The sequence below is a fragment of the Ciconia boyciana genome, chromosome 5 (assembly GCF_034638445.1).
Source record: "Ciconia boyciana chromosome 5, ASM3463844v1, whole genome shotgun sequence".
Lineage (NCBI taxonomy): Eukaryota > Metazoa > Chordata > Aves > Ciconiiformes > Ciconiidae > Ciconia > Ciconia boyciana.
In genome coordinates this window covers 64,989,661-65,007,904 of record NC_132938.1, presented here as the reverse complement: position 1 = coordinate 65,007,904, position 18,244 = coordinate 64,989,661, and the positions used below count along the sequence as shown (strand labels likewise).

Sequence of the window (18,244 nt, the reverse complement as noted above, 5' to 3'; positions counted from 1 at the left end):
AACATGAAAGAGGGAGGCTACTTATGAATTTTTACTGTTGCTACTGGAATGACTGGGAAAAATAAGAACTCATTCTCTGTTGAACAGGAAGGTGAGTTTTGGTGTTATGTCAGCAAAAAGACATAGGTTGAATAAAAAGCTTTGACAAGTTGGTGGTCCTGGATTCTTAACAAAAATTCTTAATGACGTTGTTATCATGAGTTGTTACATTTGCTTCTGCTTCTAATATTTGTTTATGGCTGCAAAATAAGCTTTGTCTTTGGAAGAGAGTTATCTCTTAGTTGTCCAGATAATAAGAACCTAGACTACCCTCAACAACGCAGATGCTATGCAATTTTGCACAAACTCATCCCATGGTCACTTATGAGTTATATTGCTGCAGCTCAGTTGGTTTTGATAGACTGTACAGTTTGACACAGAGCTGTTCGGGTGCATGTCCTGAGCTGGATTCTGAAGGAGCTTACTGAGGTGCTGAGACACCCTCTGGTTCAGGTGCATCCAGCTTATTGTGGGTATGTGGTGCTTTAACACAGTGTAGTGATTGCCTAGGGCAGCTGAGTCACAGCAGCTGACCTGCCAAGGCTACAGGTCAGCTTCTATGTCCCATCATATATAACAACACTGTTAATTTCCAATCTCCAAAATTATAAATTGACAGTTGGCAAAAGCTTCTTTTGTGTATACAAAGTTGTCTTAGATGTAGTAAAGAGGGAAGCTATGAGCTAGGTGATCTTGCAACATAAAAAGAAAACAACTTTTTCCATGGAGAAACACAGTTAAGGCTTTGCATATAATTGTTTCTTCTCTTATTAATTCTGAGAATGAGATGAACCTTCTGGATCCATTTTAACTCAGACAGTGTAGTGGTGACTCGTCCAACTGGTGGTAGAGCATGTTTGCCATAGAAGTCAAATTGGGAAGGGTATCCTGTAAGGACAGAAAGGGATACATTGAGCAGCACGGAGGGTGCATGCAAAGAACTCTTCCTTCCAGGTGGCCTTGGTATGCTGTCTGGAATAAAGCATCTCCAGGGACAGAGTAAGATACAGTAAATATCTCTCCAAAGGTTGTAAGAGATAGTAGTCCTAGTCACTGAAATGCTTCTCTGGCTAGTCCTGTCTGTAAGGTTTTTTTTTGAGGTGTTTATCCAAAAACCTAACTGTTGGTTTTCTTGGGTACACCTAATGAAACTTACCCATTAGTGTTTCAGAAGCTCTTCAACCTTTTGTGTTATGATAAATGGGGCTTCAGAGGTCTTAGAAGCCTGCATTTGAAGAGGCACACATGGTTCTGGAGCAGAGATGAAGCTTTCACTGGAATTCCCATTTCTTCTATTGACTTGATCTCTAGACTCAAAATCTTAATGTGGAATTTCATTCCACAAAAGCCAGTCAGCTATTGTACAATCCTGGTTATTTAAATAAGTTTTCCCCAAAAGGAATATGGAGGTGCTTTATCTGGAGATTAAAGTGGGAGGGAGGGGGTAACAGCATTTTTTTGGCACCTAAACCAAGTCATTATTTGCCTGCAGGCAAGCTACTTGTCTTCAACTCAGTCCTTCTGCAAGTAAATACATTCTGTACTTGTTAAGTGTTGCCATGTTTAAGGCTGGTAGAGCTGCTGAGATCTGCAGCTAGAAACATGTTTTCTGGTGAATCAGTGCAATATAACTGTTTGTTGAGCTATTTTTCTTTCAATTTTCCATTGTACTCAAAAAAATCAGAAAGCCAACTTAGATTTCTAGGATAAGTTTAAAAAGCAGTGGTGGCCATAACAGCTTTCACTGCTGTCCAAATCTTGACAGCACTACCCTGAAAGTATTTCACTTTATGATCTTAGATTTTTATCTGGTTTTTATCTCTGCGTATGCAATGATTGCATAAGACACATAAGGAATTAAGTTTTTAGGACAAAATGCTTTTCTGTGCCATGTTAGCATATTTTTGGAAATGAAATACCCCACTGAAATCAGTGTTGCGTGTGTTTTGTTTTGGTTAGAATGAACTTCATGTATTGTACCTTCTGACTGGGCAGCGCTGCTGAAGTATACATGTAATGCACTGCATAATCATTGTGCTTCCTGATTTGCAAGTCTCAATAAAATTGGTATGTTACAAATCTGTTGTGATGAACCTTTGCTCATAAATATAGCGCTAAAATGCACTCTTGCTGAAATTTCTGGCAGCAAGCCTAATTTTAAAAGATGTCCAATATGATAACACCTTTTAAAAGTCTGTGGGGAACTCGATATCCATATCCAGCCTATGATGGCAGTTTTCATGCTTGTTGTCTTTAAGAATGTTCTTGGTATGATATTGCTGTGTGTTCTGAATTATTCTGTAGCCCCATGTTCGAGGCATCCAGAATTTGGAAAGCAAGACCTTTATTTCTTTTATTTAAAAGACCGAAATCTGTGTTTCTTGGGCCTAGTGATAAGTACTCTTCACATTTGTTAAGTTTGGTTGGGTTTTTTTTTAGTGAAGCTAAGTTCATATGTATTCATTTTAACTTCAGATTCTTAATGCTTCAGTTTTGGCCTCCTAAACACTGCAGAAAATAAAATAATTTGAAGTTATTTTAGGGGTTATTTCTTTTGGTCTCACCACAAAGTTTGCATAGAACATAAGGTTAAAATGCTTCATTAAATGTAAAGGCCCTGGAATCTACAAACCTAAATATTGGATTGTTCATGGCAGTGAACACCTTCAGAATGTGTTTAATGATCATAAGACCTGTGCAGTTTTGGTTTTCAGCTTTTGTGCTACTGTTATGTTGTGAAAATGACTGAAACTGGCATGAAAACCAAGGGAAGGGTTGTAATTTTTGGTTTCTTATTTTATTTTTAGTTTGCATGAAACTCTGCTTGAAAGTAGAACATTGTTTCCAGTTACAGAAAGCAAACTGAACTGCTTTGAAGTGCTCTGCTGCAATGAATGTTATTTCCAGTTTTTCCCTGGAAAGTTGCTATAAGTAAGATGTGTGCTAAACAAGCAATGTTTAAGACTTTAACCTTACCATGATAAAGTGGTCTTCAACACTTCTTTCTCAGAGAAAAGCAGGATGTACAGATGTGTATGGAATCTCTTTCTGTGGTTGACAGCATGCATTTGTTGGTAATCAGAGCATAAATGGCTATCCTAATTACTTCTCTATTTCTGCCTTCTGAGTGTGGATATGCCAGTCATTTGAAAAATATACTGATGTTCTTTAGAGCATTCTGCAGAGCATTGCACTGTTAGATTGGTGGGCAGCATTCACATAATAGTAATGCCTTTGCTCTTCAGTGCACTCTGGAATTTACTCAGGACAGGTGAGGATTAGACCCTGAAAGGGCACTAAGTAGTTCTCAAGAAGCAAATTTATCATCAGCTTGCTGATCCTGGACCATCTTCAGAACGACGTGGAAGTCTAAGTTTTCGGCTTGTTGTAAGCCACAAGTAGCAAACACTGGAAGTATCAACTGATGATTATGAGATGTAGATATGCAAATTTGAAATGTAAACATGGCTTGAAATACAGACTAATATTAGTAAAATGGTATGGTTTTGCCCCCTTCTTAACGGATGTTTAATTAGCATGTGAGAGCTAGGTAACAGCAGTGAGCCATGCATGGGAAAGTAATTTGACCTTTAAGTAGTTTAGTTTTCTAGATACTAATGATTCTGGGTGAGTGCTTGGAGTTTTGTTGGTTTTTTTTCCCAGTAATACTACTCAATACCTCACAATGTCTAGAATGTTCTTCCTTACTAATCTTGTTTTGTAATTGATGGTACATCTGGGCAATGTAATATTTTCTTCTTGTGGTGAAAAGGGGGTTGTCCAATCCGGAGTTAGATATCTGAGTGTTTTAAAATGCTGGTTTTCTAGCAAGCAATGCACTGATATGTATATATAATGTAATTAAACTATTTACAATTTGTATGACATGCTGCTTTCATCAAAAACTTAGTTGTGGTTTTTTTCCTCTTTCTCTCTAGCTTCCATTTTGCCTGAAAGATTCTGTGACTCATGGGGATTTTGGTTATGTACTATATCTAAGGTCTTTGTTAGTTTGACTGTAAAAATTGCTTTTGTACTTGGTGTGTGTAATCTAATTTCTGTGGTAGCATGCTGTGATTCCTTGTATGTGAGAATTAATTTTGAAGTGAATTAAACAGCTACAGGTCACAGGATAGCTGATTCTTAAAGTATATTTGTAACAGTGGTTGTGGTGAAGGAAGAAGATGAGGTCATGTTGTGTGCGTTGCTTCTAAAGCTTTGGGTATGATCAACTAAAGATCTTTGTGGTGAAGGCAGTGTATTTCATATCAATATGTTGCTAAAACATTTCTGGTTTGAAGACAATAGGACACAAATTTTTTAAAACTTAAGTAAAATATTTTTATTTTAACTGTCACTGTTTTAACTGTCCTTGTCAATATTTTGTAGTGTTACATGTCAATGATAGCAGCATGGAGAGCTTAGTAACTGTTTCATGATTGAATAATTGCAAGATGCTTTCCTCCCCAATCCCAAGAGCTGGAAGATTAGGAAGGGGAATGGGAGCAGGTGAATGAATTGCTACTGCAGTGTTCCTACTGGATCGTACTTGGATCTCTCTTTTGTGGCAGCTTCCAACTACTCGAGGCCTGGTGATTTTAAACTGCTTAATGTCTAAGTATTAAGACCAAAAAAATTGGATTTTTTTTCAGCTCAGCAGCCTTCTGGAGGTTACATATCGCCACTATTGGAGAGGGCAGATAAGCAGATGCTGAAAAATTTGAAAAGCATTTAGGCACTTATACTTTAATTACATGTGGCTGACAGCATCTCATGCTTCTCAGATCAATCATCAAGGATCCATTCTGTGTTTCCCCTACTTCCTCCTGCTCTTGCCGTTGTTCTAATGAATGGATTTAGGAATGAAATAAATGGTGTTTTTAAACCTTTACCTAGTTAAGAGAAATATGCTGATTTTATGAATATAACTTCATACAAATATTGTGGGACTTTTGGGTTTTAAAATCCTCAAATCTGAGCCATAGCCTGCTGACAATCCCCTGCTCTGCCTTTATTTGAAAGAGAAGTGATGGTGTTGTCACATTTTTGTCTCAGCAAAGGAAATCCCAAATGTTACCCCTTTTGTATTGGCTAGCTGGTGATACTGTATTCTTTTGGATTTTCCCCCCACATTTGCATTTAGAGTCCATCGTACTTGCAGTGAACAATTACTTGTTAGGGTGTCCACTATTACTTTTCTGCCATTCATCTGACCCTAGTTTCCAGCCTCATTCCCCGCCACCCGGCTTAGTAAATCCCTTGGGAGATACTGCAGCTATTGGTGTTCTCCCTTCCACTTCGCAAATTATTAGGGATACGCCTTGATTTTCTTAAAAGCTAACAATGTCGTCTTAACTTCATTGATCTTCAGAAAAGACTTGGCCTTTTGCAGCACCAAGGGTTTGTGGAGACATTCCTAAGTCCCTTAATGCAAGGATTCTGATTTTTTTTTTTGTTTGTTTTTTGGGAGCTGCAAAACTATCCTGCATTACATTTCTCAGGAAAAAAATTGTAATAATGAATATATGGTCATATTTCCATCTTCCTGTGGTTAGTGATGTAGTAACTAGTTTCATATATGGTAGATGTGTCCATGTGATTTGTCTCGTTGAACAATCACCCCAGTGGTGACCTCTCAAGGGTAGGGATTTTTTGTGGGTTTCATCGTTCCTCTTCATGCTTCTTTTTAAGGGTTTTTGCAGTTCCTAGCTCAGGCAGTTGAAAGTATTTATCTTAATAATGCTCTTAATAACACTACGCTTAAGTGTGTGCATCTATCCCAGTTTTAAAGAACTACTAGCTGCTGTATCTGGCAAAGATACTTGGTTTCAGTTAGCATTTGCTTAGCATGCATTTGCTTAGCATGCAGCAACAGTTTTACTGATCCCAAGAGAATCCCTGCTATTTTAAAGGGGCTATGTTGGACTTAATGCATTTATGAAGCTTTTGATTTTGGTGCAGGGTGTTTTGCACTTTGAGACAGGTGCTCATACAAAAGCTGTTACTGATTTGATTTCCCTATTTTCTGGTGAAAGTGGCACTTCAGAATTTAGTTTAAAATGAACATTGCCAATGACTTAAGGCAGGTCTGGCCAACATTCTTAAACCTGTCAAGTTATACCAGAGGCTTCCCATGGCTGAGCGCTACCAGGCCTGTTCTGTGTACTGAGAAGAGAATGGGAAGGGGACTGCTAATGGGGCCACAAATGCTGATGAGTCCCTTGGTCTGCTGCTTCATTGTGATGACCTTACTAACACGCAGCACCATCCCAGGCCATCCTGTAAATTTGGTCTCAGCAGCCTTATTTCTGAGTAATCTGAATTTCTGAACAGTTTTCCTTGTAGTACATAGCCTTGCTGATGATTTTGTAACATATCCTCATGTATGTGCTACAATCGAACTGCTCATGGTTGCAGACTGGAAGGTTAGCTATTCTTAGTGAAATGGGGGCATTTCTGGAGATGTAATAAGATGCAGTTAGTTACTATAAAATACAGGCATTTTTATATCTTGCATTTTGCTTACTTGTTTGCAGATCAATGTGCTTTATTCTATTGATTCTTTTGATTTTCCTGTTTAGTGTGGCTGCTTTGCATGTTTTATCAACAAAGGTGTTGATATAATCGATCTCAACACTTTAACAGTGTTAGGTTCTTAAAGATTCTGCACTGACATACTAGTGACAAAAAAGGAAGAAATAGATCAAAGTTCACAGGTACCTGTGAGACACCATTCTGTATTTTTGCCAACAATGATGGCATTCTTTATCCTTTTCCTTATAAATCACCTTTACCCTTTATGACATTATATATATATCTTTATATATATATATTATTCTTTGTGAATATCAAGTATAGAGATCTGTGTTATGGGTAAGATGATCAGAGGTGGTTCACTCAAGCTGAGCTTTTGTCCCTGTCCTCCGCCTAACAGTACTCAGCATTTTTCAAAGTTGTTACTCCAAGACTTTGCTGACTATATGCTTTAGGTTTTTTTATATGTGTTTGGCTGGTTGGGTGTCCTGAGCTATGCTGGGACAGTCTTTTTCTAAACAAATCTTCATTACATGAATTTCTTCTTGATCTTTTAATTTAGTTGTATGGCCATTATTTTGTAGGCTAAAATTATCTATTTAGTAATCTGATCCTAGAATTTTTGTGGAGTTCCCCAGTCTGATAGTGTGCTTATGCACTTCCTTGGTTTAGAGTGTTTTTTCTTCAGGTTTTGAGCTAAATAAGTGTAAACACTTACTGATGCATCTTTTTGGGGGTTGTAGGTACAGCTCTTCCATTATCAAGTGACTCAAAGCATAATTGCTGAAGTGAAGGAAACTTTCAAGTCTTTTTAAATAGTTAAAATAATTCTCTACCCTGTCTTGAAGCTGTTAGAACCTTAAATGAGGTTGGCATGCTTTTACTATTGGAAGTCACTTTAGTAGAGCTGGAAAAATGGAAACAATGTGTTTGGTATAAAAGCATTAGAAAAAATAAACAGCTGAACTGTTGAGAATCCTGGCTAAATACCTAGAAGTAAAATCCGCTGGGATGTTGAAGCTGCCTTTGAGAGCAGTCTCTCATATAGCTGGGATGAGGTTTTCATTGTTGCATTTCATATATCTATTTCAGTCATATCCAATAAGCAATGAAGAAATAGAACAAATGGGTTGTGTTGTGGTTCTTTTCTTGCTGTTGTTGATGACACTAGCCTGAATACGTTAAAGGAAGCCAACTGTAAAATGATGAGACCTAATAACTAAAATCTTCCAATGTGATGGCTATAAGCTGTTAATACAGTAACCATGCATAATGTTTCTTTTCTTTTAACTTGTTGGTTTCTGATTCCAGACTTGATGTAATGTATTTCTTTTTTTTTTTTTTTGATTGAGCTTATGGGGTTGTTAAAGTCTGTCACTAGACAGCTGTTTGGTTTTTTGAGATTTCCAAAATGAGGATTTGGCAAAAATGAACCTCTGTTATATCTGGTATGGGTAATGGTATTTAACCTCTGGTAAAATCTTGAGGCAAGATAACCTGCTAATCAATGTTGACATGTATGAGAAAAGCCATTATTATCTGTTGGATTTTTAAAGCTGTTGTACTGTGAAGCTTTATATTTCAGTAAGCTTAAATGTCTGTGAACAAGGTGCCCATATCTTGCGGGGGAAACACTACTTCTTTGTGTACTGTATTGTCAAGAGTGGACTGGTAATCCACAGCAAGTCAGTGCCTTGATTTGACTTCAGTGGATGATGTTGAAGAGGTTTGATATAAATTCTTACTGAGAGTAAATTCAGCTTCATGTGTTATGTTTTGATAACAGTTTTTTTCATGATATCCCTCCTGTGCATGCACAACAACTTCAGTCTGAAAAAAAATCTGCTACTATATTTTCTTCTTTGGTAATATTCATAAAGCTTTGAAAATGTATGTTTTCTGGAAGCCAATAACTCTTTAAAATATTATTGCAGTACCTGCTCCAGTCATCACTGCCACAACTGCAAAAATGGAGGTGGTTTCAGCAGAAGTCAACAGCTTGCTCCCTGAGGAAATAATGGACACTGGTATAACTCTGGTGGAAGATGACAGCATCGAGGCGGTTATCGTGTCATCGCCGATGGGAGATTCTATTCCCATGGAAACAGAACTGGAAGAGATAGTGAACATAAGCTCCACCAGTGACTCCTCAGCTACAACTACGGCCGCAGTCACCACAGAATCAGTTACTGCACCCAGTAATCACTCAGGCGATGCGACAGTGAACACCACAACCCCAAAAACTGATGTGAATGCAGTGGTAAAGCCTACCTTTCCAAGTGGCCTCCATAAACTCGGTGCTCAGACCCCTGTCACTATATCAGCCAATCAAATTATTTTGAACAAGACTGCTGATATTAAAATAGGCAATCAGAGTATTAAACCGGATGGGCAAAAGCTAATTGTAACAACTCTGGGCAAGTCTGGTCAACCTATTGTTTTAGCATTACCCCACAGCCAGCTCCCGCAGGTGCAGAAGGCCACATCCCAAGCCCAAGGTGGAGACTCCAAGGTACAAGGCCAGCAGATCAAAGTTGTTATTGGAGGTCGGTCGGAAGTGAAACCTGTTGTTGGTGTCTCAGCTTTGACACAAGGAAGTCAGCTGATAAACACTGCGACCCAGCCTTCTGTTTTGCAGACCCAGCAATTAAAAACAGTACAGGTAAAGTGAGTTATGCTGATGAAACATCTTAAACAATTTTGTTGCTGCAACTGTTGTCCATTTCCTTCACTGATGGACACACAGTTGCTTTCAGCCTTTGCATTTATTCCTTGTATTAAAAAATACAGTGCTGCTCTTAGCCCATGTTTTCATCTGTGGATGCATTTACCCTTTTATGCCCTTTACCTCTAGGTACTGTCTAGAAACTTAGGATTTGCCTCAGAGAAAGTGAGCTATTAAAAGTCAGTAAATTGAAGATAATTTTCCCATTATTTTCATTTTATAAAAATAAATTCTACCTGTTTTCAAGAAGACTGAATTGAACTCTATATGCCTGTTGTTCTTTATTCAAAGTGTACGCTGCTTTACTCCTTTATGAAAGAGTAGCTTCTGCCTGTTATATTTAGTTTGTTTAAATAAACTTGCTGAAAAAACCTTCCAGCATTTGAAAAAGAACAGAAAGCTGTATTTTGTCTGCCTCAAATCTAGTTAAGCTTGTTAATAGATACTAATAGACTAGACGCTATTGTAAGCTGGACACTTCAGGGTCTTGTTCCCAATCTCTGGCATGGATCTTGAGATACTTGAAACCACAGAGAATCTGCTGGGATCTGAAAATGTGTTGAAAAGACTTGGGTTATAACCCAAAGGGTCTGATTTTCATCTGGTATATGCCAGAACTAAATGTGAGTGACTTTGTTCTAGTTGGCAGTGAGGCAGAAATAAGGCCTCATGAAAGTGAAGGAAAAGTAGAATTCGATGCAGGTTATGATGGAAAAATATTTATTTCACAGTCTAAATGAAATGAGAAGTTAAACTCCAGGTATGCTAATAAAAACTAATTTGCTGCACATGAAAAATGACAAACTTTTACATGTTATTAGCTGAATGGTAAGTTCCCTGAATAGTATTTCATGGCAAGGTAATGTGAGTAACTCTCAAGCTGGTTTGTTTTAAAGCTGCAGATGATCCCTGCACCGATTTCTGCTTTTTCCTTTTTTGTTGCTACATCATACCTGTGGAAAACATGTTTAATAATGGCTGTTTGAAACATATCAATTTTCTTAAGTTTGTATTATTTTTATACCTTTGATCATTAATGATATGGTTGTCATTATAGCTTTCAAAACAGCCTTTGCTCTTGACTTAGCATAGGAATGTTTAAGAGTGGATCAGTTCCTGTTACTTGGCTTCAGTTACTCCCTGCCAAGTGACAGATACAGGAAACTGAGGAGAATGACTTAGCTGTGATGTGCTTTTGCTTGCATGAGATGACCTGTGCCATCAGTGACTGAAATACAGTGACTTGGCAATCGACCTCTGCAGTTGTCACTAGGAATTATACAGATTCCTTAATAGAAGCTATTGCAAATGGACTTCCATCCATTTGTAAATCTAGTTAATTGCAGTTTGAGAAAATTTGTTTTGTTTTGGTCTCTTTTTATTAAACCTTTGCTTCCATTTGCAAAACAGATCGAACTGTTAACACCTGGCATTCCTTTTTTCCTATAAGGAGAGGAGGAAGCAGAAATGAAAAGCAAGACAACAATGTTCAGTTGGTTATAAGTACCTGATACTGCAGGGAAGATGCTTACGCTAGCACTTCCCAGACAGTGCTTTTCCCTGTAGTAAATTACTAAAGTATCAGAGGGATATATGAGGCTAGGCAAGAGGTTTGTGGTCTACCCTGTCATGAATGATAGGGGAGGTAACCCAAGGCTTGAGTCCTTGGCTTAGAAGATGAAGTCATGCATTTATCCTATCATCCTGAACAAGCCTCTTAACCTTTCAGTGAGTGGAAAAGGAAGCTGTAAATGCCTCCCTGTCTCCCAGGGGTCTTGTGTAACTTATCTCTTGTGGCTTTGCGAAACAGGTATTTCAGATGCAAGGCAGCACAGCAGTTTAACTTGGTGCTGAAAAGTGAATTGGTAAAAGATTAGATGACAAAGAGCTCTCTTCAGTCTTCTTACATCCTCACTGTGGTAGGGGCTTTGCAGGTCATTAGAGAAACTCAATTAGCCTTGCTGTAATCTAATTGTGACGTGAAATCTCAGCACTTGAGAAAAGGCGTAATTGGTAGAGTTGAGCAAAATGTTCCTTGGAATCTGGCTCCCTCTCTGATTACAATTTTAGAGGTATAAGTCTGTGAGGTGTAAAATGTGGCAGGACCTTGGGCTTCATCTATATCCAGAGGTTTATTACTGTTCCTGGGCAGCTTGTCCTGATTTAGTTGAAACCACTGCCCTGGATGTGTGGTCAAAACTACTGGGCAAGTGCATCTGCTTTCAGCCTGTGGCTCCTGCCTGCATACAGGCTTAAAAACAATGATATGCCTGCTGGTGTACTACTTTAGTCCAAGTGCATTAAGCAGGAGTTTGGCCTTGCAAATGACTCTCAACCAGATGTCCAGACCCATCACCATTGCTGTCCCTAAGCTAGTCTAACTTAAACTTGTCTTGATGTGGTAACTGGCTCTGTGTTTCAGCAGTTAAATCTACATGTCCATAGCATCGTCGCTACCATGGCAAGACAACTGCTAAGCTTCATTGTGGCTTCATCTCATTATGGAAAAGTGACCTCATGCACTCCCTAACCTCAGAGCAAACTCCCATTCCTAGCTCAGTTTCTTCATCTTCTCTGAAGTACACTGTTCTCTTCTTCTATTTCTACAGTCCCTGACTTTTTCATATTATGCCAAATACAAATTACATAGGGCATGACTACATGGACAAGCTCCCATGAGGTCATCTAGGGAGTGGATTTATGGTATACTAGCTCCTTTGTGGTAGCTGACTATGTGGGTATTCCATCCAGCAGTAAATGCAAGGTATGCATGTGTCTTTTTCTGTATAAATAGAACACAGTTTGACAGCTGAAAACAAAGTCTGGCTGTAGAAACTTGCTAGTTCATCTTGTTTAGTGGAGAGTGCTTATGAAGAGACAAACTGAACCTTTAAATAAAGACACTTGCAGATAAATCACTTCTGTAGGGGGAAGAAGGTTGGTGTGTGCTTCTAAATATAATAATTTTCTTATGGAAGAGCTTGTTGCCCCAGGAAATATTTTGCAGTCTAATTCAAAGTAACTTGCAGAGAGCATGCTTAGCTTACATAAAGGAATAATGTTAAGCTTCTTGTGATTAGTACAGGCAATGGCAGAGGGCTCCAGAGAACTTGCTCTTTCTGAAGCATCAAAGGGGCAGCCTGTCTTCTTGATTATTTCCTCAGGCTTCTCCAGTCTCTACTGAAATGGGTAGCGAGTTTTCCATTGATGCCTAGAAGGCTCTCACAGGTGGCTGGGGTTATCAGCTCCAGTGGCAAAAACCTCAAAGGCTTGCTTGGGTTTTTGTAAGGGCAGGAGTAAGTAAGTAAGGGCAGGAGTGCACTGCCTGCACTTGGGGGCCAAGGGCTGTCCCTCACCTATAACCAACCATGCTTGAGTTTTGCCATGTTTCCTAAGCTCTGAGGGGATTTGCTCATTTGTTAGACCTCCTTCTTCATAGACAAACAGTTCACCCAAAAAGCAGGGGGGAATTTATCTGAGGAGGATATCGCAAGTTGAGTCTGAGGGAAGCAGAGCTACTTCTGTTGACCAGCTATCGTTTGGGGATTTTTAGGTTTTTTTCTGAAATACTTCATGTTAACGGGTAGCTAGTATTTTACACGTATTCATGCAAGTCACTTAAGCATGTTTATTGACTGTTACTGGGAAACGACTGCTGTTGTCCAGAGCTGGCTGTTCCTGCTGGATGTTGATCACGTTCTGAGCCAGACTTTGCCCTTGCTTCAGAGAGTAAAAGCAATAGCAGTTGAGTTACAATAATACCTTATGGCAGGGTAAGATTAATTTCAGCAGAATGGAAATCTCAAATCAAGCAGATGAAATGTGGGGAATTTATCAGAAATTAAAATGTGCGCAAATTTACAAAAAATTTACTGATAAAATGCCTGCTCATCTATCAGCTGTGTATGCACTAAGAGAACTGAATCCTTGAATCCTTGTTAAAATGGCTTTGAGTTAAATTTGTAAACTGGGCTGTGAATGAAGCTTCCTTCGTCAAACAACTTACATTTCAAAGTTTTAGTTAATCTCCAAAAAGAGCAGGTTTTTTCTCTCTGTTTCATTTTGAGCCTTGACTATTGTATGCCACCTACAAAGCTGCTAACGTGGCCTGTGTGCAGCATATTTGGGCAAATGACCTTCACCTGCCAATGGTCTGAGGTGGAGGTTTCCTCTGAGGAACACTTGTACTGTAACTGTAGAGCAGCACATGGCTTCCTTTAAATGAGGTCTGTTTTCTGGCACTGCCCAGTGTCAGAGCTGCTCATTGCTGGCTTGCCTTGGCTGGGCACAGCTCAGGCACACAGAGGCGGTGTTTAATTTCCACGGGAGGCTGGAGGGCTCCAGTGCCATAGCAGGGGGGAGCTCTGCCTTCCCTGGCCATGCTGTGAGTGTGCTGCTGGGAGCTGAAACAGCCTCATGCTTGATCTTTGCAGGGCAGCTGGGGAATTCTTTACGTGCTACTGAATACTTCAAATATTTTGGTGTTACTCTACTGTAAAGGAGGTGTTTTCAGTCAGTAAATTCTATAAATAGGGTTTTGGGTAGGAAACCATAACATCCAGCCTACTCAATTGCTTCATTTAAGCACTCACAACTTTCTCAAGCTGTTAAAAGTAGCTGTCATCTCTGTATCTTTGCATGTCAGTGAGATTTCTCCAGTTAGCTACTTGAGTAACAAAGGGGGTTCTGTGCCTTTGAGAGGTGGCTCCCCACATGGATACCAATGTCATGCCTCTCTGATATTGCTGGAGTTGGTGGCTGGTGCCCATGGGATGTGGCTGGGTGTGTGTGGTAGAGGAGAAGCAGTATGGGCCTGACCTGTGGGGTGGGTACGGGTTTCAGTAATGCCTTCTAGTGCACTTACTTGGACTCAGGGAAGATTCTAGCAATGGTCCACATCTGCAGGCAGCCTCTGCAATCAACAGGTTAAAATAGTCTTTGAAAGAAGTAACCTCTTAATTGAACTATTCACCATCTGAATGCCAGTGTATAGAATCTATTAGGATAAATGCATCTGGTAGTTAACTTCTGTCAGCGTGGAAAAGGGGAAAAAGTCTTGTTTAAGACTATAAAACCCTGCTTATAAAGATTTCAGGTTGGTGATCTGTCTCATCAAACTGCATGTACATGTTCCTGGTCCAGCTGTGTTTCAGGAGACTGGATCGCAGAAGGAAAAAAAGACCTCCTTGTATCTGGATGTAGCAAGCTGATTTGTTCTTGGCTAGTGAGTACCCAGTACTGATGATCCACGTACTTTTTGAGAACTGTTGCAGAAGGCTGTTTCCCTATTTGCAGGATAAGTGTGCTGCTATGTCAGAATAGGTCAAGAGATGTTTCAGAGCAGTAGTTGTCATATTTAAATCACTTGAGGAACAAGTTTTGTCCTGGTTGGCTGAAAAAGAAGTAGCTTTTTGTAAAGCTTCAAATATTGAGAGTTGTGTGTTTAATTTTAACATTTTTATATAGATCAATGGCATGTAAGAAATAATTTCAGCATCCTGAAGATGAGATATGTTTGCACAGAGAGATATCATATGAAAAAGCTGTAAGGGATTTGGCTATTCTGCTTTGGTGGCTGGTTTTCTAAAGTAGTGTGGATGATATCCTAGTTCTCTCCATAGTGAGAAATGGAGGTGAAATGCAAGATAAGCAATTATTCTTCCAATTATGTGTGCAAGTATTGTCCTTTTTATTTTCTAATGTACTTAACAATACAATAATTTAGATCCAAAATGCTCAAGTTGCTTTAGATCTTTTTTCCTCCATCTTTCAGATTGCGAAGAAGACCCGAACCCCAACTTCTGGCCCGGTGATCACTAAGCTCATCTTTGCAAAACCAATCAATAGCAAAGCTGTTACAGGGCAGACCACTCAAGTGTCACCAGTCATTGCAGGTTGTACTACTTTGACTTGTTTTGCTTTACCATTTTTTTTAAAGGCTGTTCAAAGAGATGGTGATTGTAGAAATTTTTCTGTGTTGATGATTTTACTGTAGTTTCTGTTGAAGTACCTCAAGCAATTGGGGGGAAAAAAAATTAGCAGAAAATTTTGTAGGTAGAAGCAGATAAATGCAGTTGTTGGTACCTTTACACTTTGCTCATTTAGAATTGTCTTTGTGATTCTAGAGTTTGATCATTTTGCTTTTACTGTAATATGCGTTTACTTTCTGGATTTTGGGCAGGAGAAGAAAATACCTCACAGCCAGAGAAAAGGCTACTTGATAAACAGAAAGTATTTGTAGATACATTATATAAATACACAGGGGGGAAAGGAGACACATACTTTATTACTTTAATCTGCTTATACTTGGACTTAAATGTAATACATGCAAATAACAGGAAAAATGTTTGAGTGAAAAAAGGTGAATAAAGCTGTGTTTCCGTTAAGTTGCTCATGTACTTAAAAAATAAGCATTGCAGAAGAGTCCAAGAAAGTAATTAAGGCAAATAAGAAATGGTTGGCTCTTTAGAAAACAAATCTATGTTTGCGTCCTTTAAAATAACCCTTACATTAAAGAAAAAACCCACAGTCTAATAATTTGTTTATTATGGCAGTGGGATTGATTTGTCCATTGCTAAATGCATCACTGCATGTATGCAAGTAACATCTGAGACATGTAAATTATCTCAAAAGGACAAATGTAGGAGGCCAGAGTTGTCTTCAGAGCTTTGAAGGATGTCTTCAACTGCTTCCAGACTGACCAAGCCAAATCTTTTCCACGTATTTCAATGAATTTAAGCCTTTACAGAACTGGGACCTGAGCTGGTTTTAAAAAGAATGCAACTGTCTCCTGTATTCAAAACTTTGATAGATACAAGTTAATGGCACATAACTGAAACAAACTTTTCCTTGAGTTGTCACGCTGCCTGCACTGTGAAGCCCGATTCATGTTTCAGGTGAAAGAGGGATTCCCCATCCCACTCCCCAGTTTTTCCCCTTTCTCAAACAATTCCCTATCAAATGTACAGACCTGTGAATAAGAAGATGGCTTCACTATGTTTATAAATATTTTATAAATATTTGAGTTAAGCGGTTTGTGTGTTTTTAAAAAAAAAAAATTAAAAACCCTGAAATGAGGCACTTGGAGCTGCATTACATTTTCATCTGGCAATATATGAACACTGGTAAACAATAAGGAACCACAACAAAAATAATACTAACAAGAGCATGTTTTTAAGTTTGCTGCCTCAAGAAAGAAGAGCAATGTCCAAATCAAAACATCTGCTTGTCAATATTATGTAGGTATGTTACAAAATAAACAACTTCCAGCTTTTAAATCAATATGTTGGAAAATCAAGAGTACCTGTCCCTGAGCCTGTGAGAGAAGCATCACTGGGAGATGAAGATGCTTCTCTAATTGAGAGGGAAATCTTTTTAAACATCTGCCTTTCCTCTGATCATCCCAAACAGTCAGCACAGCTTGCCAACTTTGAGAGGTTGGCATCATTTTGGGGAAGGTGTAACACTTGTGTGTTGTGTTTTGATTTTGTATGTGTGTTTTTATGAGTCTGATAAATATTTTTAATTGCCTGGGAATTTCTGCAAGTTGTAAATTTGAAAGACTTGTCAGTATAAGCAGCCAGATTCTGTTTAGGAAGCTGATGCCAAAGGGCACAGAGGGGATGTAGTGAGAAAGGGAAAGCTGTTGCCAGGAAAAAAGCAAAATCAAAGCATTGAATACTGTAGATGGTAAAATTCCCACAGAGTGACATTTTTCAGGTTGCATGTGGCTTTAGCAGCTGCTGGCAACTACGTGCACTGTTACTTAGGCTGCACAAAAGTGAAGGTTATTTTAGAGCACGTAGACCTCAGAGGAAGGCAGCTTTCCACAAGGATGATGCTTTTTCTTGTTAGTTCCAGTTGACTTGTCATGCCACTGGTTGGTTTTGAATGGAAAAGTTATGCCTGGTGTGTGTGTGTGTTTGTTATTTTGATAAATGTAGTACAAGAGAATGGGTGACAGAAGCTATGACAGAATTGAGTCTGAGCCAAAGTGCAGCAGAGGAAAGCTCAGTGGTCAAGCACTCTATGGAAAGAAACTTAGAAGTATGAAAAAAAGAAAATCTGTTTTCCACTCTGGGAGTTTTACAATATTCCTAAGCCTGATTTAATGATTTGGAGCTGCTGGTTTTGATGTTTAACCTCTTTTGCCGTTGTAAAAGCACATAGTTTGTAGAGTTACACTACCACCCATATTTTAATGGGAGTGTCATATATTCTGTTAGGCAGTGAAAAAAACAATGACCAACACAGAGGAGAAAAAAAAACACCTTAGAGTTGAGCGTAGACAGACCAGACACCTTTTTCTTGGTCACTGTAACACAGCTTGTTTCTGATGGCTAAGGTTTTAAAAGGAAATAGCCCCCCCCAGATGCTCAGTTTCTCTGTACATTGGCAGCAGCCCAGGGAGCTCCTAGGAAACTGCTAGCTGGCTGGGTGTTTGTGTGCAATGCAGGTATATTGGAGGGCTGTGTACCCAGGGTGCTGTCCTGGCTTTAAAGAATTTTCAGCTGAATGTCACAGGAAGCTCAATGTACATTTTGGCTTTTTCAAGCCCAAGTGAACTGTCTTTTTATTTGCAATAATGCCAATTATTTTCTTCTTTGCTAAATCTAACTTAAAGAATGCCAATGTCCTTCCTACCAGGTAATACACTCTCAGAAGTAGAAATCAATTGCACAATATGCAGAGAAAACTGCTTTAAAAGTTAATGTAAACGGGAATAACTTGAGCTGATGGTATCTTCATTGTTTATAGGTAGGGTTCTTTCACAGTCTGCTCCAGGAACACCACCAAAGACAATAACGATCTCTGAGAGCGGAGTCGTTGGATCATCTTTGAGTACAACAACACAACAGACACCGAATAAAATAGCTATCTCACCACTCAAATCCCCTAATAAGGTAAGGACCTGATTCTGGCTGCAGCCTTCTATGCTTTCTGCAC

The 18,244-nt window shown here is 39.0% G+C and overlaps 1 protein-coding gene across 5 annotated transcripts in view; it reads left to right on the top strand.

The window, feature by feature from the left end:
- The window catches only part of LIN54 (lin-54 DREAM MuvB core complex component), a 40,669-nt gene that overhangs the window by 6,274 nt on the left and 16,151 nt on the right, over positions 1–18,244 (top strand). For all 5 annotated transcript variants that reach the window (XM_072863470.1, XM_072863472.1, XM_072863468.1 and 2 more), the window contains exons 2-4: positions 8,508–9,235; positions 15,072–15,192; positions 18,056–18,201. In XM_072863470.1, the coding sequence (XP_072719571.1) occupies positions 8,543–9,235; positions 15,072–15,192; positions 18,056–18,201 (960 nt within the window). In that variant the 5' untranslated portion in view covers positions 8,508–8,542. The remainder of the gene's footprint in view (positions 1–8,507; positions 9,236–15,071; positions 15,193–18,055; positions 18,202–18,244) is intronic.